At 36.8% G+C, this 21,319-nt stretch overlaps 3 protein-coding genes across 11 annotated transcripts in view; 2 read left to right on the forward strand and 1 right to left on the reverse strand.

Moving 5' to 3' along the window:
* The window catches only part of LOC138942357 (signal-induced proliferation-associated 1-like protein 1), a 116,587-nt gene that overhangs the window by 29,368 nt on the left and 65,900 nt on the right, over positions 1–21,319 (forward strand). Inside the window, exon 1 of one of the 2 annotated variants that reach the window (XM_070312529.1) lies at positions 18,952–19,543. The exons of the other annotated variant lie outside the window; for it this stretch is intronic. The gene's annotated coding sequence lies outside the window, so the exon portion shown is untranslated. Of the gene's footprint in view, positions 1–18,951; positions 19,544–21,319 lie in introns of those variants that run through there. 2 annotated transcript variants of the gene reach the window in all.
* Positions 607–16,031, reverse strand: LOC138942358 (coiled-coil domain-containing protein 170). 7 transcript variants are annotated; one of them, XM_070312538.1, is made up of 15 exons: positions 15,898–16,031; positions 8,720–8,805; positions 8,520–8,651; positions 8,141–8,329; positions 7,726–7,995; positions 7,358–7,502; positions 7,126–7,298; positions 6,648–6,848; positions 6,219–6,362; positions 6,022–6,099; positions 5,086–5,249; positions 4,328–4,436; positions 3,558–3,794; positions 1,984–2,153; positions 607–1,649 (listed from the first exon to the last, which is right to left on the reverse strand). In XM_070312538.1, the coding sequence occupies exons 2-15, from the start codon at positions 8,795–8,797 to the stop codon at positions 1,505–1,507; spliced, it is 2,235 nt and encodes a 744-aa protein (XP_070168639.1). In that variant the 5' UTR covers positions 8,798–8,805; positions 15,898–16,031; the 3' UTR covers positions 607–1,504. The 7 variants fall into 7 exon arrangements, with proteins under 7 accessions (XP_070168639.1, XP_070168635.1, XP_070168636.1 ...); XM_070312534.1 differs by having other exon boundaries at positions 8,720–8,815; XM_070312535.1 differs by having other exon boundaries at positions 8,720–8,837.
* On the forward strand, positions 16,338–18,652 carry Dbp21e2 (putative ATP-dependent RNA helicase Dbp21E2). Of its 2 annotated transcripts, none has more exons than XM_070312540.1 (7): positions 16,338–16,481; positions 16,582–16,794; positions 16,869–17,192; positions 17,263–17,520; positions 17,621–17,737; positions 17,804–18,195; positions 18,299–18,652. In XM_070312540.1, exons 1-7 carry the CDS (start codon positions 16,398–16,400, stop codon positions 18,534–18,536), a joined length of 1,626 nt encoding a protein of 541 aa, XP_070168641.1. In that variant the 5' UTR covers positions 16,338–16,397; the 3' UTR covers positions 18,537–18,652. The 2 variants fall into 2 exon arrangements, with proteins under 2 accessions (XP_070168641.1, XP_070168642.1); XM_070312541.1 differs by having other exon boundaries at positions 16,355–16,481; positions 16,587–16,794.

Below are 21,319 nucleotides of genomic sequence, written 5' to 3' on the forward strand. Positions count from 1 at the left end.
TTTCGAATTGATTAGAAAAGAACGTACTGCGTTAAATGGGGTAGAGATAATATCGAGGTTAAAGGGTCATCCATGTGAACATAAGTGACTACTTCTCTCTCTCTCTCTCTCTCTCTCTCTCTCTCTCTCTCTCTCTCTCTCTCTCTCTCTCTCTCTCTCTCTCTCTCTCTCTCTCTCTCTCTCTCTTTCTCTCAGACTCTCTCTCCTACTTCAATACTTTGATATATTTCTTATAACAATATACTTAAAGTCTTACCATTAAATTTAATGATATTAAAAATTCATCGACCTTAAAATTTTTTCAAATTGTTTTCCAAGAAAACCATTCGTGTATATAAATTAATAAAACAATTGTAAACTAAATTAATTTAGATAAAATTAGAATTTCCTTTCTCGTTGAAAATATTGAACATAAAAATTATAAATTATATATAAATTACACATAAATTAAAAATTATACGACCATTTTAATCTTTATAAAAAAGTTTTATATAAAAACACTTAAGTTTTTGTTAAAATGTGAACATATCCATTTTTATATGAATATTCTATAAAATACAAGTGCAAACAAAATTGAAATCCTATATGTAATGCAATAGAATCCAATTAAATTCTATCATTCAATCTTTAATTTATATTCCAAATCTTTGTGCATAATTTTTCATTGGCTTTCTTACAAATTAAAATTTTTCTTTATTTCACATGACGTCATCTGCACATGTTCCGCATGTTTGATTATTTTTCCTCGATACAGTTTTATTCTTGATGCATATTAATGACTCTGTTGTTTGCTTCAAGTGGCACATCCAGGCGGTCTTTTTAGGAAAGCAATGTATATGTGTACATATATAGCGTATAATAGTTATTTTATTCACATATAAATCAAAGTCTGTACCACGCGCGGTCGGCTTGTAAATATTTCCGAAATAAATTATCTTGAATTTTACGGACGCGTAATTTTCGCTGAACACACTTTTGACTGATTTTCGTTCGCGACAGCTGATACTTTACAACGTCCAGTATCGCACTTCCATGTGATCCGTTAAGAATTTCTCACGCTTGCCGTTAAATAATTAGCGTAAAATTGCGATTTCACGAGAACGCGTCGGATCGATTTCCTCTTCTATTCCCTCGTAATAGGACGGATCGGTGGTTCGATATTCCTTCATGCTTATTTCATCGAAAATGGTGTCGGGGCGAGCTATTCAATCGCTCGATCGACGTGCGAGCGATCTTATGGCGTTGCCGTTGTCTAATTTGTAAGGCAATGATGGTCGCGAATAGAAAAATAAGAGCAAATGGTCCTCTTCATCTCGTAAAAATCGATCGTTTACGCGAGGTAAACGTAACGCTTTACGATGCAAAGTTATTCCCCGCAGCATCGTTCAAGCTACGGGATCCGAGATCCGGAGATTCAAATTTTCGAGGAGGTGGATTAGACGCGTGATCGTTTAATTAATTCCTCGTCCCAGGAACCCGCTTAAAACTTGAACCTTGGCCGATGTCACGGAAGAAGGCTGCTCCTCACTGGCCTCTTGTTGTAATCATCGTCGATGTCGTGGAGATCCGGTGGGTCCGCGAAACCGCTGTCCTCGTAACGGGTGCAGCGTGAACCTCCGGGCGATCTCGGCATATGGACCGGATGAATGCTATAATGATTTAGAGAGATATGTAATATCAGAATAATGCGAGTTCTTGTGGGCTTAGAATATAAAAGAATGCAGAAAATTATTTTTGCAATTGCAAAGTCTTTCGTCGACTTCTGTTCATTAAAAGATGTCTATTTTTTTTTCCCAAAAATGGCGCATCATAAATTTATAAGAATTGCTGCTGTTAGTTCTAAGCTTTGCCAATGTTTCTTAGAAATGTGAGGTAATGTTGCGCGTCCATTATCGATATTGATAGATTTTAGAAAAAATTTAAATTGTAAAAAATACGACATAAAATAATATCGCGCATTCTTACTTTTTAATTATTTATTACCTGGTGCACCTCGAAGGACTTGTTTCCAAAGGCTCGTCGTATCTGCGGGAAAGCATCGTAAAGTCGCGATGAGCCGCGACCATTTTCTGCAGCCGCGAAATGATCTCGTAATCGGATGTGCAGATTGGCTCCGACAATAGCTTTGCCACGGAGACGCGGAAGCTCTGGAGCTGAGATAGGAAATGAACGATTTACGAATTGAATCGTATCTTCCTCGCCCTAATGTTAACTTTTCTATCCGCCACACATTTTACGAGTACAAATAATTATTTCCGCGTATACATAAATGATGAAACAAAATATACATTTTGATTGACAGAATATTATTTTTTTATATAAATATTTTTTTCTAATATAAGGAAATACTTGATATAAAGAGTAGATATGTTGCGCTTACAGAATCTTTTCCGATTGAATAACAATATTTTTTTCTTTCTCTATTTATAATTTTTTTTCGACATCTCAGTGTTCGTTTTACGAACAGATGTGAACGAATGTAATAGAAGTACAATATTATAGCTAACAATAAGACATTCAAACTATCTTACTCATATTTTATTGTAATTAATGTTACCATGTTCTATCCATCTAAATTCAAGTGTCGCGAATTAAAGTTCCACGTTTCAGAAAGCAAAGTTGCGACAGCGACGTCGGGATAAAGTTTCGTGATGTTGTATGCAAGACTCGCAGTCTTTTCACGGGGCACGAACTTAAACCGAAGGGACTATCTGCTTTACAGGCCGGCGACGACGCGCGAACGTGTCTCGAATTATGGTGATGTAAAGTCGCTTCAAATCGTCCTGAACGAGCGTTATGCACCCGACGAGAGAGATCGCAATCACGCGAATGGCTGCCACCGCGCGAGTCATTGAGATTGTCACAATGAATTAACGAGCCCCTTTGGCCTGTACCTCTGCGGAGTATTAGCAATAAGCTCGGTGCGCTTGCAGACGTGCTTTAATAAGAGATCAAAGTGTTTCGAACTCGCGACGGGGGATCTGTGGATTATGGCTAGAAACGGCAGAATAACTTTCGCACAAGGGATATAAAATACGGATTTCCATTATAATTAATTTTGTTTGGTGTTTCCAAAGGAAGGATTATAAGAGGAAACTTTTCCTCCTCCGAGAGAAAAATCGTATATTATTTAAAAATAATCTACGCGTGAAAAATAAAGAAAGATACGTATGTGTAATGCGTCGAAGTTGTTTGCGACCCCTTTGCAACGAAGCTCTATCGTCGTTTTTCCAGCGACTTCTTTTACGCGTGCATTTTAATTCGCGTTCGTGTTCGAGAATAATCATAAACCAGAATTACGAGAATACACCAATACACGTGCCGAATACACGATTCGGTATTGAGACACGCGTTTCGCCGCCTTGTACATTTTTCGGGACGCAAGACGTACGATTCCCTGATGTTAATCGTCAATTTATTCAACATTCGTGTGTTTTCCACTAATAAATTTATTTTATTTCATTCCGTTTTATGTTGAAACGGCAATGCGTACATGTAAACGTGAAGCGAGATTAAATAACGCACGCAAATTAAACGAAAGCGATAATATGTCTCACCTGGGATTCTCTCCTCGTGACCTCGGCAAGATTTTGCTTGACCTGAGCGAGCTCGTCGCGGAGAAGCTGCAGGGAATGGTCGTTTATCGATCTTTCCTGATCGGCTGTCTCCGCGGACGTCCTCATCTGCTCCTTCATCATCGTCAACTTTCTGTTATAACGCGTCCTCAACATCTCGCTCTCGACGAGGCGCTTCTGGAGCTCCTCTATCTTACGGCTACGTTCCAGCGCGGCTATCTGATGGCGGAAAATGCCATAAAGTTGGTTAAAATGCCTGATGGATAGGCATGGTAAAAGATTACGAGGTATTCTCGCGCGACCAGAATTCACTCGGGAATTTTGTTTCCCCGATATACGTCGCTTCGTGATGTTCATGAGTATATAAAACTGATTTAATAGAATAATTAAAAATATGTTGTATAGTATATTATATTATATAAATTAAATCATTATAAGAAAAATTAAATATATATCTCTCTTCCGCATATTTTATAACATTCTTTCATTTATATATACTTAATAAAGAGTTATTTTACTATTATCACATATAATTATTATTTATTAAATGTATTTATTTTACTAATAGAAATAAAATTTCACGAAATAATAAAAAGAGAAACTACGGTATATGTCGCGAATGCAGGCAGCGTATTGTTCTTGCAATTATCATTAATCACGCAGTCGCGACAAAATTCTCTGCCGTATTCCGCGAAGTACATATTCGGATTTATCTGATTGTAAGAAAGTACGGATTTTCGAAAATTACGTGCCTTATAATCTGCGGCATCCGTCAATTGTGCGCTCAATTCTCGATTCCGCGATTTTTCCTCCGACCATTGGATCTGCAATCGCTCGACCTGTTTCGCCAACTTTTTCGCGCTGAAAGAGAGACAAAGGAAAACCATTCGCATTTTTTCTTTATTTCATTTTTTTATTTTTTTTTTATTTTTTCGACCCGTTTGCGAGTATCGAGAAAAATGATGCCTCCAACGGTTTAACGTTTAAGCGACGAACGTATAGTAAAATGCATTCGACGCATTTGGAGTAAACCGCGAACCGCCAACAGGAATTATGGGTAACCATCGGCGCGGAAAAATTACACAGCATTTCGAATACGTAAAGCCGCACACTCGGAACCGGTTAAATTTTCCAATAAACCGCAGCTCCATATTTCTCTCATCGGACAGCCAGTCGATAGGCATTATTTCCCCGCTAACGTGTCGCATTCGATAAATAGATGGAAGATTTGGGTCAATTGTAACGGATTAATTGTTACAACGCAATCGTGATGATAGTTTCAATTCCGAATTACTATACGAATGACAAATTAATAGTTTTTACGAACTTTATCTCCGAGTTTCTCGCGATTATTCAAATTATTTGCACGCTGTATGCAATCGAAAGCATGATTAAATTTTGCGCAAATAATAGTTTCTGCAAATTATTCGAGCCACGGTATACACATGTAAAGAAGTTTAGAATTTTGGCAAAATTGTTATAATCGGCCCCGGGCTATTCCAAAACAAACCGTATGTTGGCCTCGTCGCGTTCGCTCTGCAACAGTGATTTCATCCTCACGCTGTCCTCTTGCAGAGATAGTTTTCTACGTAAAAGATCCAGATGCAAGTCTCTGCGTTGCAATTGCTCCCGTAGAGTTCGGACCCGACGTTGCAACTGATAAACTACGGAAGTCTGCATGAGACAAAGAAAAAGAAAAATTTACATTTGTCAAATTCTACTCGACGACGCGATCATTTTTCAGATGTGACACAATGTGCAAATATACAGAAAGCAAAAGTGTCGAGTTCAAATTTTCTCGTGCCATCATCGATTTACGTTTGAGAGATATTACTTGATGAAGAATAAACATAAACATAAATGCAACGCATGAAACGAAATAATATTGTCGTGACATTTTTTTTATATGTGATATATATGATTGCTCAAATACAATATAATTAAATGCATCAGTGTGTAAAAAATAAATTTTCATAAAACGAGGAAAGAGATTCTTTCAAAGAGAAGAGATTTTTTTATATCAACATGTTATCGGAAATTATTTAATTAAAAATTGATGCAAGCGTCCTGTGTATTTTACGTTGAAAAGAGCGACCGCGATATCGACGCGCCGCGGGTGGCTTTATTAAATGGAACTTCATTAGCGATAAACTGTCAATTTGAAGCAACAATTACGCGTCGCACAAGCAAAGCCTCGACTAGCATCCAATTCAATCGCAGAGTATATCGGGAAACCTACGGGAATAGAGAAATGAGAAAAGCACCTCTCTCTCTCTCTCTCCCTCTCTCTCTCTCTCTCTCTCTCTCTCTCCCCTCCCTCCCTCCCTCCCTCCCTTTCTACGTTAAAGATACTTCACGGAGAAACGAAATGAACGTCTATGAAGAGGATGTCTGAGAATACTGTGAAGCTTCTCTCTAAGACGCTTTGCTCGCGCCGAGGGCTTACTTCTTTGAGACAAGGAAGCTCGTGGAATGATCGCTCGCGCCGAATCTTCGGTAGGGTCGTACAGCCGGAGCACAAATACTGCGGACGTGCGGTAAGCACACGATTTGCACGACAAAGAAACACAGAACAAAGGAGAAGACGTTAGCAATGTGACAGAGGCATCGGAAAGACGTAATAATATCGATCGTGCCCTTCACCTTGTCGACCAGTTTGTCGGTCTCCAATCTGGCTAACTGCTCGGCTCGCACTAACAGCGACTCGGTTAAAAGATCGAGTCCGACTTCTTGAGAGATTTCGTCCATTTGCATTGCTTTGCTTAGTCGATCCAAGAATACCATAAACTAGAAAAATTTATGGTATAATTTAATTATTTAAAATTATGAATGAAAAATGAATAACGATACGTTATAGATTACATCTGTAATTAATATATAGATAATATTTTGCGATCTAATTTTTTTTATATATTATTTTAATTAGAGACTATTTCTTTATAAATAGAGATTTAATTTTTATTTAATTTAAAAGAAATCAAACACTATTAATTATAACATCTTTCAACTCTTCGTTTTTCCTACGCTACGCGTCAAGACTGTTCTCGAGAGATAGAAATATTTTGAAATTACCGTTTGCTTGTCTCTGCGCAAAGACTCTCTGGAGAGCTCGCAGCTCGTAAGTTCGGATTCCAACTTGTGTATCTTTGTTTCTAGAGCGGCGCGTTCATCCTCTAGACTGCGCATCTTCATCATTGTGGATTCAACCAACTCGCTTTGTCGATTAGTCGATTCCGTCGCGACATTCACCTTCTCCCGAAGACTTTGTATTTTCTACGAAAAGAAAACGCGCTCGTGACGTCATGAATATCGATATCGCGCCGATTAAAATCATTCTCCGCATGCCAAGACCAAAAATATGCGAATTTCTTAAATCTTTTTATGCGTGAGATTTTTGATATATAATTGAAAAATTTATAAGCTATTGAGACGAGAGTTTCAAAGCGAAGAAAATGATTTACATTTGAGAAATTAATTTTTTCTCAAGCAAGAATCGCGCATATGTGATTTCGGCTTAAGAGTAACGATGTCAAAGTGCGTGATAAGCTACTATCGACTGATCCTTGTTGTCCGCCAGGATCTCTCGGATGCGATCCTTAATCGCGTTTTCGTGAGACTCGACGAATCGATTAGGCGTACTGACTAGAATCGCCAAGGACTCTAAAAAATGACGCGAGTCATTTTGCACGCGTTGCGTCTTCTCTTCGCGAGCCTTCAGGTCCTCTGCAAGATCGGCACAAATTATCAAAAGTCACGAGAATTAACCGATCGTCCTCGTTTACCTCGTAATTGGCAGATAAGCGCCTCTTGATTGGATATATTCCCCGTCGCGCTGGTTAAGCTTCTATTCGCGTTCACGAGTTTGTCCCTCAGATCGTTCATGTCCTTCTCTGCGACCCTATATTGCATTTCCGCGCACTCCTTCTCCTGATATATTGGTAAATAATTAATGATATAACAATTTTTTTCTTTAATTAGATATTGATGCTTTAAATAATTAAGATAATAGCTGAAATCTCTCTCACGCACACTTTAATGCTTCCAACAATAATATTTACTATGGATATACATATGATAAACTTCAACAAAATAGAAGAAAATTATTTTTACAAATTCGATATTGATGTAGATAAAATTTTCATCATCATACCTGACGTAGACGATCTATGTCGACCAGCTGGACGGCTACCTGTCTCTGTAACTGTTCCTTTTCCATAGTCGCATGCTCAAGAGCGTCTCTGCAGGTTCTGAAATCTACCTCGACGCCCGTCAACTGCGTTTCCACGTTCGTGCTTTTCGTTCGCAGCCGATTCACCTCCTGCACGAGCTCCTCGGCCTTGTGAATCACCATCTCCGGACTGTGATGTGCCGTCTCGCAGTATTCGACGTTCAACGCGTGCGCCAACCTTCGTACAAAATCCTGTCAAAGCGCAATATCGAAAATGCGATTTTAATGCCGGAGGAAAGAAAAGATTGATGCGATTTTTTCAGTGAAATAGTATAAACGGATGTGTCGATAGCAGGTAAATGCGCGATCGAGCGTGTATTGAAATAGCATATGGCACCTGCAAATTCAGACGCGCTCGCTCCTTCAATTGAATCTCCTCGGATATGTTACGCTCCAATTGTCGAATTTTCTTGTCGTACTCTCTGACCTTTTCCTCGTGATACTTGACGTCACGTTGCAGACCTTGTATCGTGATCTCACTCCTGCCCTGGGACGCGTACAAGTTCCTCTCTCTATCTTCAAGTTCCTAAAACCGTTATTGAATTCTGCGAAACGTGTCGCGAATCTACTATCTATCGACTATGGATTCTACAAATTTGTCGTCGAAATTTTCTTGACAAAACTCAAACAAACAGAAAGAAAGAAAGAAAGAAAATTATCTCGATGTTTAACGAATGAACCCTTTAATTGTCCGCTTATTACGGAAATAAATGAACCTGAATACGTTTCTTGAGACTGGAAATGACGGAATTTTGCCTGGCTGCCTGCTCGCGAAGTTGATCGGCCTCCACCTGCAGCTCCACGACCCTCTGGTCCCGCGATCTCACGATGCTTTTCATCTCTTGCAGCTAAACAAGCGCGGAGACGTTGAATTAATCCCTAATTTCCGAAGTAAAGAACGGGTAATCTGGTTTACCTCGGACATAAGCCTATCCCGTTTGTACTCGAGAGCTGCTAGCTCGCTCCTTAAAGTAGTCGTCAGATCGTGAGTCATAGCTTCGTCTGGATCCGCCTGAAACCAGGCATTCAGTTGCCTCGTTTTCAAAACAGAGCGATAAGATAAAAATATTTTACATTGTTATCAAGAGACACAGTAGTATCTTGCGCCAAGTATACATTTACAGCGAAAGATATCAAATTGTGATTATCTTTACATCGGGATTAATATCAAATGTTTAATGACTAACAATAAATAAGCTACAAAACATGTCGTTCGGTGATAGACATGTTTGCTTACTCATTATCGTTTTCATGCTTTAACGAATCTCTCAGTGTAGTTGCGTCTCTTGTAGACAAAAGAGTTTAAGTGACAATTGTTATAAATTATCAATCTCATCGTGTGTACCGCGCCGGATCGTATCGACGAGACTCCCGTTGAGTTTCGCCGCAGGCGGGAAAAGACTGGTCGTAAAGAAGGCGATTTTATTTCCCGAACTTCTCTCTATCCGAGAGAAGGCTTGATGCCGACGCGCTCGTTTAAAAGCCGAGAATAGATTAGCGGCTTCTGAAGTTTCGACCTCCGACCTTTGCCACACTGACAGAGAGAACGCGAGGATTCGCGAGTATCGCACAGATACACCTATGATCTCTGTCGGCGGTAACGACGTCCATTTAAGTTTCCACGACAGAAACCTTACAAGGCGATTTGCGCCTCGGTTATTAAGTACGTCTGAAATTGCCGCCGGATCGTAGAATGTCGACCACAATGCGAATAAGTCGGCTCATCAAGCTTATTCTTAGAACGGTATTCTTGGAATCGTGTATTTTTAAATACATCTTAGGAATGAATTCTTCGATAAATCCATAAACAATCGATTCTCTTATTAAAAATATTTTCCAATCAAAGTAACTCGAATCCTCTTATATAAAGATTAATCATTATTGTTTACATCTCATCCTCTCTAATATTATGTTAATATTTTTATAGTGCAATTTTCTAGTGCACAAAATGAGATTAATTTTATTCCCTACTTTTTTATTTTCAAGCGCAACGGTATTTTACAAAGTTTTTCGAAAGAATAATATTGCGAAGAGAAGAGACCTATGGTATATTAAATGAAATTTCCTGCGGCGATTCGAACGAATGTTATTGAAAAATAATAGTGGAAGTATTTCGTCAACGCAAGAAATTGCGTTACACGCAATCAAATAGGCAAAAATATTTTTTTTTATACGCAATTCATCAAGAAAATAAAATGCGATGCTTGTTATCGGTCTTTTACACGTTAATCAACGCGAATCCGTTGGTTTAGGATTTGGCGTTAGGATGATGATTGAATCGTCATCAAGCCGAATTGAAAGGATGCATATGCCGAAAAATCTAAATATTATTATAATTCAACAAATATATGACCAATATATTTGTATCAATAATTATTGCCGTTCTAATTAAATATTTCACGGTAATCTAACTTGTCATATATACAGAGTCGCTTTTATCTCACTTTTATGTCGATTTACATTCGACGCGTTTAATTACTTTTTAATAAATCCAATTCGTTATGTGCAATTCAATTGGATCCAAGTGGAATTAAATATATTCCATCGAATTATTTTCATAACGTGAAATTAAGTCCAAGTTTCACATTCAACGGGAATTTATTTCGTTAATTACGATCATAAGCGGATTAGAGTTTTTTTAACATATAAAAAGTAATGTGTAAAAAAATTTTTTTGCACTCGCCTTTTTCCACTTTCTTCTCTCTCTTTTTCTCTCTTTCTCTCTTGATTTTATTTGCGAGTTTGCAAACACGGGAATGGATTGTAATATAACTTTGTAATAACTATCTTATTCCGTTTGAATGCAAACAAAAGTCGGAAACGAAATCATAATCGAATAAACACGGTGCGAAGTTGTAAATGAAAGTATCTTTATGCATAGGAAATTTACTAATTATGCATTCACTCTACTACCGTGACATCTAATACTCAAAGCTGATTGAATTGCATTTAGTTAACGAAGAAGTTTGCTCCACTTTAATAGCGTGCTCGAATATCTCATTCTACGCGCAGTGCATGAAGTGAAAATAATTAAAAGTGGATAAATTGAAAGTAATAATTAATATTATAACTAATAATTAAAACTCTCGGAAAAAAAAAAAATATATATATATATATATATATATATATATATATATATATATATATATAACACGACTCTTCTAATAACTCCAAGATTTCTTTGGCAGGAAGAGCAATTAATCGCGAAGATACAATGTTCCTAAGCGATTGTTCTCGCAATCGAAATCAATCTCGCCGCCTCGTCCCGTTTAACAGGCTCGCTCGAAAACATGATCAACCACCTGGTCTTGTCCATCGAATCTATTCTCGCAAGAAATTTCGCTACATGATGGTGTTTACGTGCCAGGACGCCTCGTATTCTCAAAGTCCGCTCTTGAAATTCGAATAGGATACTCGATGCGGAATTCTCGCATTCGAAGTCCCGTTGCCGATCGCAAATATTGTTTCCATCCCTCGCGAGAAGCGGGGACGCTCTTGCCATCTTGTCGCCAATTTCCAGGACAATCGGATACGCGCACGGCATAGGCAGTTACAATAGTGAAGTTTCGTCCGTTTACGACGGCGGATTACGTGACCCGAATCGTACCAGAGGCAACCCCGCGGCCTCAGGTATCTCCACGCGAAAATCTACGCTCGCGAAATCTACGTCATCAGAGATATCGGAACAAGAATATCACCGTGGAACCGAACACGGTACAATGGAATATACTTATCGAATTTACAGGGTTAATGTCCCCCGTAATCTGTTTTTCAATATGTGTTTCTGCTTATATGATTCTCACATTGTAGAACTGAGTCATTTTGATGAGTACAAAGTATAAATACATATAATGTGATAAAGATATATAATACAATCAAGTAGAGAAAAAAAGCGAAATATTTTTTTTTTTTTTTATTGACAAAAATCCGCTATTTTTTTCTCGATTAAAAAGCTTTCGAATTGATATACATATGCATATAGTTTTAATTAAAAGAAAATCATGTGCACGGGATATTGCATTTACCCAATGGTATGCTGATCGGGGACGAATTAAAGTCTATCACTGATTTGGACGAGTCTACGAGTTATTCAATTCAATGTATGCTATCTTCCTGGGAATCAGATTAAAATCAGAATCCGTGATCGTGATATATGTATACGTCGCATCAATTATCTCGCGATTTAATTACGCGACAGGTCGCCGACCGAGAGACCGAATGGGATTCGTGTTATTATATCTCTCCTTCTCTCTCTCCATGATCCGAAAATAGTTTCAACGCGTGGGTGGTTGTCGTTAATGGCACAATTCCGTGTCTCGTAGAATATCGCGAATTTCCACGGCTTATATCCATTCCACGGCTTATTTCCATGCTTAAATCCGGTATGATATTTTGAATATATGTATATTTATTATATTCCGTCGATCTCCAATAAATATCTCGACGGAAAACACGCGATCTATATACCGTTGATATTTACTTGGAAGCGAGCTATGCTTACAGCGAAGGGATTACAGCAGAACCGACGTGAGGCATCCCGTGCACGTACTCGTGTAAAAAATTTGTAAATTCCCCATCAGAGTCTCTCTCTCAGCATTTCGCCGACATAGCGCGAACACGAAATTTTGTACGCGCGTAATAAAATCGCAGTAAAATTGCAATGAGAGTACGTGAGCGTTTTAAAAAACATTGTTAAAATAATTTAAATTGTACCTTCCCCTCTGTTGAAAGTTTAAATGACACACTGCGTGTATCTTACACCACGTAGTTCCTCAGTCTATTAAAAGTGAAAAAAGTATTGTCATACGTGAAAATAAAAAATAAATATATGTGCCTCGAATGAGCAATATTTTTTTCCTGTACTTGTGTAAATCTACATAATTTACACGTTGCCGGGATGTTTGGATTAAATTTATCATTAAATTTAAAAGCATACTGTTAGATAACATAATATTTTATTGAGCAATGAAAGAAATATTATTTCAATCAAATGTCACAAACGATATAACAGAAACTTTTACGAGCTTTATATCAAAAGATTTTTTGAAGCGATCAAAATATATTGCATTTTTAAAAAAATGCGATCAAGTTACGTGTTTATTTTTAGAATTCAATATTGAATTTTACTTTCTACTATATATACGCGTAAGCAAAATTTACATTGTAAACACAATAAGCGATTGCATTTAACTATTTAATCACATCAAATATTATACATCAAAAATTAAAATAAGCTAAAAAAATGAATTTTCAAAATCTGTGAAAATTTTTTAAAATTTATGACAATTTCCTATATCAAAAAAAGGAAAAGATACGTACATTTCCGGAAGCCTATAGATGTCTAATTAATTTCGAAAAAGACTTGGGACGCGGAATTAAATGTCGGAACATCGACAAAACCGAAATCTGCGCAACCTTATTTTCCCTCGTCCACCCAACCAAGATAAGTCAATCCCTTTACGGTCGTGCTCAATAAATTAAGATCGGCTTCGAAAGCACGCGACAACATGTGCGGTCGTTTGGGGTAGCAGCGACAGGTGAAATCGATTCCCATGCAACGCTATGGCAACGCGACCCTTATTCACGAGTCGATACGCGGTCGCGCGATTTGCATGAGTCTGATGTGATGAAGAAAAAAGGGAATATTAGTAATGACGAGAGCACGTGACGGAATTCTGCGTGCAATTAGACGCACGAATCGTCTAATTAGATAGCAACGCGCGACGAGGCAAGAGATGTTCTCGAATGATGATTCTGGAGACATTTAAGACATAAACTGTGATCGCGTGATCCGTTCATTGTTCAATCTAAATAATAACTTACTGTTTCTCTATTTTTACCTCATCGATATTGTATAATAATAATAATATCATTATAACAATTATTTAATAGCGTCGCACTACGTTTTGTAGTATTTTAGACTGGAATATTAAACTTGAATAATTCTAAAAATGAAATGTTATTACACGGAAAGAGGAGAAAGCGCATTTAGACATCACGAGACAGACTTAAATAATTTAAATTCTACATTACAATGGAAAATTTTCCTCTCTTGCATTTTTCAAGAATGCAGAAATGTCACAGCAAATTTTGGAATATACGCAAAAATAAAAAAAAACGCTGGAATTCTTTTATCACGAAACATGACATTCATATTTCTCTCAGATCTCTGTGTGTGATTTTTATATAAATTTACTTTGATCAAAACTAGCTTAAATTGCTTAAAGCCGGCCGTATTCCAAGGTGGCGAGTCGATCCATTGGCAATCAATGGCCCATCAAATAATCATGTTGATCGCGTAAAGTGATCAATATTGAGCATTTCCGCTATCGATCTGTTGCCCTTCGATGGACACGCCGTGTACGTATTGGCATGTATACAATGAGAGCCTTTGTGGTGGGTGACACGGGTATGCACGTGACCGCACGTACGATTAGCATGTGAATGATATGTGCATGTTGCATATATATGTATATATATATATATATATATGTATATGTATATAATGCAACGGCAGAGGGAACGATAAGCCAGTGATATAGCTCGCAATATATAACGTCTACAACTCTCTATCCAAGCTCGCAAAATTCTGTATAAGCTTAATAATCAAGACATGGTAATATACAATATTTGAATGTTATACATATATGCATATATTTAATGTATATATATATATCATATTCCGTTATACATATTCAAATATGTAACATGTTACATTATATTCAGAAGATATCAGGATAATTTTGTCATGATAGCAAGCTTTAATTACATTTTATCATTATCGTGCAGATTTATTATTAGCAAAATATTTATAGACAGATAAAGAAATTATTTGGCAAAAATATAAATTTTATTCCTCCTTCTTAATGCTTTACAGATTTAATTAAGCTCCGAGCGATAACATTCGTAATATTATCATCCTGCGTTTAAAGATCCGTGCGTTCTCGTCAATAGAACGTGTCTTTTTTTTAACAAAACAAAAATAAACAATAGCAGCAATTTCATAATTCCCACTTATGACAAATTTTTGATTCTCCGCAACGTAAATTTTGGGTTCTCCCTTTACGCTACTCTACACGTGTGCGAAGAAGGACGTATCCGTGTGCGTGTGTGCGTGCTTTCGTGAACGCGCGTGCATTATAAACGATAGGTCGCAGGTGAGAGAAGATGCAGTGGGTGCGTTGTCATCGATTGACCTTCCGTGGCGAGGAGATACAGAGAGTCTCGAAGATCCTCAGGTCTTCCTCGGCTTCCTGCGCCTCTCGCGTCTCGGCGTCGTCAGACGCCATTCCGCTCGCGTCCTCGAGTCTCTTAGCTAGCTGGAAGAGACCTCAACGCGAACTCGACATTCTCTTGCGCGTACGATCGCGAACACAGCCTGAGAACTGAGAACCGACAAAAACGAGCGGCGACGTCGACGAGGCGCCTCGCGCCTCTGCGACTTAAACGCCGACGACGGGCGTCGCGACGCGTGCGATCGAAACGCATCGATCCGAGAAAACAGCCGCGCTCTTTGCGCGCGCTTCTCTTAAAGTAAAGATACCATTCGAGAGGTTCCGCTCTTCCGATAAATATACGTGGCTTTTTTGCATAAAAAGAATCCAATCGAACGGTTCGATTTTTCTCCCTTCGTCTTTTTTTATCGCGTGGATTTTAGAATTTTATCTTAATTGATGTTAGTTTATATATACATGTATAATGTAAAAAAGTAAGATATATATCTCACCCAATATTTATCACAAAATTATCTGTTTTAAAAATTTCAAGAGAATAATACAACACAATCGTTGTTAATGACTGTATTAATTCATCTTGCTTCGTTTTATTTTGACATTATTTATATTAAATACGAGAGAAATATTACGCATTCAGCGAATAATTGATCATAAAATGAGTTTGATGATAAAACATGAAAACATGTGAATATGTATCGTATTTTGTTGTCTCTCGAAAATTGCAACTTTGTGTGTTAATCGCGTTAACGGAGCATAATGATATTAATACAATATCAATTTATTATCGATTAGGTTAGGTTTGTATTCTCTCATCATGGTCATTTTGTATTTTCTCAAAAATTAATACATTTATAAATACCTTTTCACTATTTCATATTTCACTTGCAGAGATTTCAATGTCGCTTGGCGAAATGGTATATTCCCAGGTAGCAAATGCACGTCATTTGACGTCAAAATCTCATACGCTTGCTAGTTGAATTCTATCATTCTACGCAAAAGAAACAGGAAGCGCCATCTGTAGGAGAAAATTGCATCTTCTATCATTTCAAATTTAGCACTACAGATTCTTGATCCAAGGATCTTATATTGAAATAACATTCTGTATTATCGATAACTGATAAATAATTAAATATGATAATATTATGTCGTAAAAAAATTTAATATTTTATACATAATCTCTCTTAAAGTAATCATACTTTTATAAAACAATCGTAATAAAGCATTATAAAATAAAATGCGATATAAGATTTTACTATTTTGATATAATAAAATTACCGATAATTCAAGATGGCAGAGGCTTGATAATATCACATGTTTTCTACGTACATGAGCGGCTTTATTTACAATTATTTGTAGTTAATGATTATGACAATGTTCTCCCGATTTTGTAATTTATGTCACAAAATCACGAATGCCCAGTTTATACAATTCCAAAGATGTTACGTGAGTACAATATTTTCTCTTTATCCTTGTTTATTTTATTACAATACATGTGTGTGTATTAAGTGTAATAAATTTAACAATGAACTAATATTATGCACAGAAAAGAAGTATCAAAAGGAAGGGTAATGTCAGCCGCATTGAGAGATCAGATAACACAGAAGGAAAAACACCAATAATTGTCTGCAAACGGAAGGAGTTGAACTTTTACGAAGGACAAAAATATTCTAAATTTGAACCTATACCATTGGCTAGTAAGGGATGGCAGCATTATAAATCTAAAGGGGATTTTTTCTTCGTATATCCTCTTACAAATGTATGATATTATTTACTAATTTTTAATTAATTCTTTACTTGTGTATCTGTCTTATGCACACATTGAACTTTTAGGTGGAAGAAGAGGCATATAATAATGAAGAAGAAAAAGAAATATGCGATACCTTTGCACAGTTTGGTTTAAATCCACAAATAATAGATATCTTAGAAAAATACAGTATAACAAAACCTTTGAAGATACAAACAATTGGAATACCTCAGATAATGAACGGTGCTAATACTATCATAGCAGCTGAGACTGGTTGTGGAAAAACATTAACTTATCTTCTACCCATGATAGATAAAGTTTTAAGATGGAAACAGTTAGCAGGGAACCGATACAATTTCCCATTGGGATTGATTATCACACCTACTCGAGAATTGGCATTTCAAATTGGAGTTTGTATTATGTAATAAAGAAAATTATATAATTTTTTACTCGTCTGTAAGAAATATATTTTCTCCACAGCTAGAAGCCAAAAAAATATGTCAACATTTTGGTATTTATGCAAAAACTATTACTGGTGGAAAGACAAACAAGATGTTGTTAGATCCACCTGTAGAGAACGTTGACATTATTATAGCTAGTTTTGGAGTCATCAGTAAGTTAACCACAAATAAAATTTATAAATTGGACATGGTCAAATCTATCGTATTAGATGAAGCAGATGCCTTATTTCATGAAACATTTGAAGAAAAGTTACAAGTATTCCTGAAAAAAGTACCGGTATATATATTTACATCTTTTAAATTATTTATAAAATTTATATTCAATAATTTATAGATGTAATAAATATATAAAATCAAAATAATCCTATTGTTTCTAGCTCGGCTTTGTACAAAATGTAGACGAGGATACCAAACTACCGATAGGCGCCCAATTCGCATTAGTATCTGCAACAATGCCTTCAAGAATTTCAGAAGTTCTAGAGAACATCATAGATGTAGGTTAGGTACTTTTAAAATTAAGATAGTATAAAAATTATATTACATACATTGTTCTTTTACAGGTTGAATCATTGGTAAATATAACTTCGGATAAGCTACATCACATTCTCGTACCACAAAAATTTATGAGAGTAGGACCGGATGACAAACCGACAGAACTTTTAAAATATATCAAGCCGAAAATGGCCAATAGAGAGCAGGTAATCATATTCAATAACACCAATAGCACTTGCAACTGGGTCACTATGTTCCTGAACAAAAGCAAAATAGAAACGGTTTGCTTAAACGGTGACCTGCCATTGTACGAGAGACAAAACAAATACGCCAGCTTTAAAGGCGGTAGATGCTTAGTGTTGTGCACTACAAACGCGGGATCCAGGGGAATGGATACAGTGGCGATACGCCATGTGTTGAATTACGATTTCCCAAACGCAACCGCCGATTACATTCACAGGTATCTTACTATTATCTAGCGCAATCTATCTTGTCTTTTATAAATCTTGCATATAGTATATACGGTACTTTGGGCGATACGACAAATTATATGGTACTTTTAGATGTGGTAGAACCGGAAGAGTCGGTGGCGTTAAGGACTGTAGAGTAACGAATTTTATAAGCACTCCATCGGAAATTAGTGTGGTACAAAAGATAGAGAGAGCAGTTCGAAAAATGAAACCAATACCAATATTTGATATTCATGAAAAGAAGGATGATGGTATTTTGGATTTACACGAGTACAAGAATATTGATGAAGAAAATGAAGAAAAGCAACAAGAATTTAGTATACCGTACTGATACAACATCATGTAAATAAAGATTATTTCATCTAATACATATAATTTCCTCGCTGCTATTATATAAAAGTTATGCGAATACTCGAATTTAATGCGTAATAAACGCATTTCTTTTTTCGCTCGACTTGTATAATCATTCCTATCTAGGCGATAAGATAGTTGCGATGATAATGTTTTACGAGGAAACCTTCGGATGGGTCGTTTAATAGGATCAACTAATTAGCGGAATGTTGTTGCCCTGTTCGATCTCTTCAAGAGACCTTATCTCAAATAATTGTTCTCCATCCGAGCTAATAATGTCGGATTAATCAACGTATATTTTATCCGCCACAGAACTTTCATTCATATTTTTCCTTTCTTTTCGAGATAAATTCCTCGTAATTCATTTCGATCAATTTACCTCATATAAAATAATTATCGAAGAGCAGTCGAGAGCAAATTTCATCGTTTCCAACGATGTTGCTTATCAGTGTTGGCATAACGCATTTGCCAGATGAAAAGGTTAATCGAGCCGCTCCGTCCCACATCCTAAATATTCCCTTTCCCCATATTCTTCTCTCGTCGCCCGTTACTATCCGATGGTTTCTTTTATCTCGCGCCGATTCCTGAATTCTGAGTTTCAGTTCTAGGGAGAGGAAACCGCGACCCACACACACGTGCGTGACATGTTTCGTCCGACCGATGTCCGGTGGCACTCCCACATGGTGAACGCCCACACGCGCGGCAAATAGTAATACTTCCCCTCCAGACCATAGTGATAGACTTTATGTCTAGACCGTCAGTTTATTATTCGCGCGCCGGGTTTTAGCGAAATTAAATGCAACCGGCACGCGCCGACGGTCACGAGTTGGGTGCGCCGAATCACGTATGTCACTGCGACACAAGGGAGGACCCCCTGCGTCCCATGAGACAAGAGGAATAACGCCTCGAAGCAACGAATTATATCACTCGCGCCGAACGTCATATATGAATGATAAAGCAGCTCATTCGTCATTCCTACCATGAAATGTAGGTCAAATGCCGGGGAATAAATATTTTGCATTCAACATTATTAGATAATTGAATTTATGTTATTTAATTTAATTCTATTTTTTTGTTATTGTTGAATTCTTTTTCTCTTTTTTATATTTTAATATAATTATTTTCTCTTTATTTTCAGTTCTCTCAATGCGCCTTCTTGTATATATTCTTCATTTTTTACTAGCGGAGCTGTTGTATAATCAGTTAAGACGACGCTCCCGAACACGCCTCTGTTACGTATTCATGATTTAATACACGTCGTTAACGCGCTCCTGAAAGAATATATACTAAAACCAGTCACACCTTTTTAATATACACCGTCATTAAAGTTAGATATAGCGAACGGCGCCGTAAGCCGTCTTTGTCATCGCCAAGAAACGGTGTAAAGCCGAGGTAGTGCGGATAGTGACGACCGCGATGATAATGGATTAATTAGCATGGATAGCCGTATGACATGTAAGACAGGAGCGGTATGGGGATCAAGCGATATAACGTCCTCCGTGCGGGAGATCTCGTCTCTGTTCTTAACCAAACGTGGTACGCGCCACACGCGCGGCTTCTGACAGAACAGACGTCGTATACAGTATACATCATGTATCTTGATCCCCAATGTTCCACGCGAAAGACAGAGAGAGAGAGAGAGAGAGAGAGAGAGAGAGAGAGAGAGAGAGAGAGAGAGAGAGAGAGAGAGAGTATGAAGAGAATTTACAACCATATCGATTTTAATTTAAAGAAATAATAATTGTAATTATATTACTTTTTTCATTTTTATTAAAAATATATTTAAAAAACCGCGTTTTTTCATCGTTATTTTTTTTTGCGTGAAAATATTATAATGTTTGTGATCGACGAATGTAATAATGTTTGTTAATCAAAAATGATATTTTTGATATATTAAATATCTTGAGATTAAATAACTTGTGCTCTCTTCCTCTCAAGCATAAATGTAGCAAAATGATCTATATACCTGGTCTATACTTGCTATGTCTATATATTCACAAGTGACACAATCAATCATAATTACAGTAAAAGAAAAAAAAATATGCACTGCTATCGATTGTCGACTGATAGAGTGGTTTAGATTTAGATCAGTGCATGCCACGATCTGTACATTTCGGGATTTCGGCCGATTTCCGAGAATCAACGCCTATCGCGCCCCCCTTCCCCCTTGCGTCATGAGATCTTCAACTAGCCAACCGTAACCAAGCGCGCGGCGCTCTGCCTCAGGTACGGTGCATCTGTACCGCGAAGCGGTTCCGTACCCCCTTACTGCCAAATATCAATGTTTTAAACGCGATCTTTTTAAAATTTTTTTAAATAATTAATTAAAGAACAAAGTTTCAATACTCGATTATTAATTATATTTACGATATAATAATTCTAAAAATATTACGTTATTCTAATTTATATAATGACATCATATACTGGGGATATCCAACAGTCTATAACTTAAATAATATCGTTCATAAGTACAATATTTCGTGCTTTTAATAAAAGCGTCTTTTATAAAACTTTAAATTTACAATTATTTATTAATTTATATATCGGAAAGAATTTCCGCGCGCGACATTTAAGAAATTTAATCTATCCAATATAATTTAATAATATTTTAGAATTATTATATCGTAAATGTACATTAATAATAGAGTATTAAAACTTTATTCTTGAATTAATTATTTAAAAAAATTCTAAAGAGATCGCGTTTAAAACATTGATATTTGGCAGTAAGGGGGTACGGAGTACTCTGCGTTGATACCACTGCTT

Source organism: Polyergus mexicanus, unplaced genomic scaffold (assembly GCF_030449975.1).
Source record: "Polyergus mexicanus isolate NDT 795.1 unplaced genomic scaffold, iyPolMexi1.0 SCAF_22, whole genome shotgun sequence".
Lineage (NCBI taxonomy): Eukaryota > Metazoa > Arthropoda > Insecta > Hymenoptera > Formicidae > Polyergus > Polyergus mexicanus.

Coding starts and splice junctions, on each gene's coding strand:
- LOC138942358 (XM_070312532.1), bottom strand. CDS start 15,092: ATGGCGTCTGACGACGCCGAGACGCGAGAGGCGCAGGAAGCCGAGGAA. Junction 6,363..6,647: donor TGCGCAGAGACAAGCAAACG/GTAATTTCAAAA, acceptor AAATTTTTCTAG/TTTATGGTATTCTTGGATCG. Junction 1,650..1,983: donor AGTCCTTCGAGGTGCACCAG/GTAATAAATAAT, acceptor AAATCATTATAG/CATTCATCCGGTCCATATGC.
- Dbp21e2 (XM_070312540.1), top strand. CDS start 16,398: ATGATTATGACAATGTTCTCCCGATTTTGTAATTTATGTCACAAAATC. Junction 16,482..16,581: donor TACAATTCCAAAGATGTTAC/GTGAGTACAATA, acceptor TATTATGCACAG/AAAAGAAGTATCAAAAGGAA. Junction 17,193..17,262: donor AATTGGCATTTCAAATTGGA/GTTTGTATTATG, acceptor TTTTCTCCACAG/CTAGAAGCCAAAAAAATATG.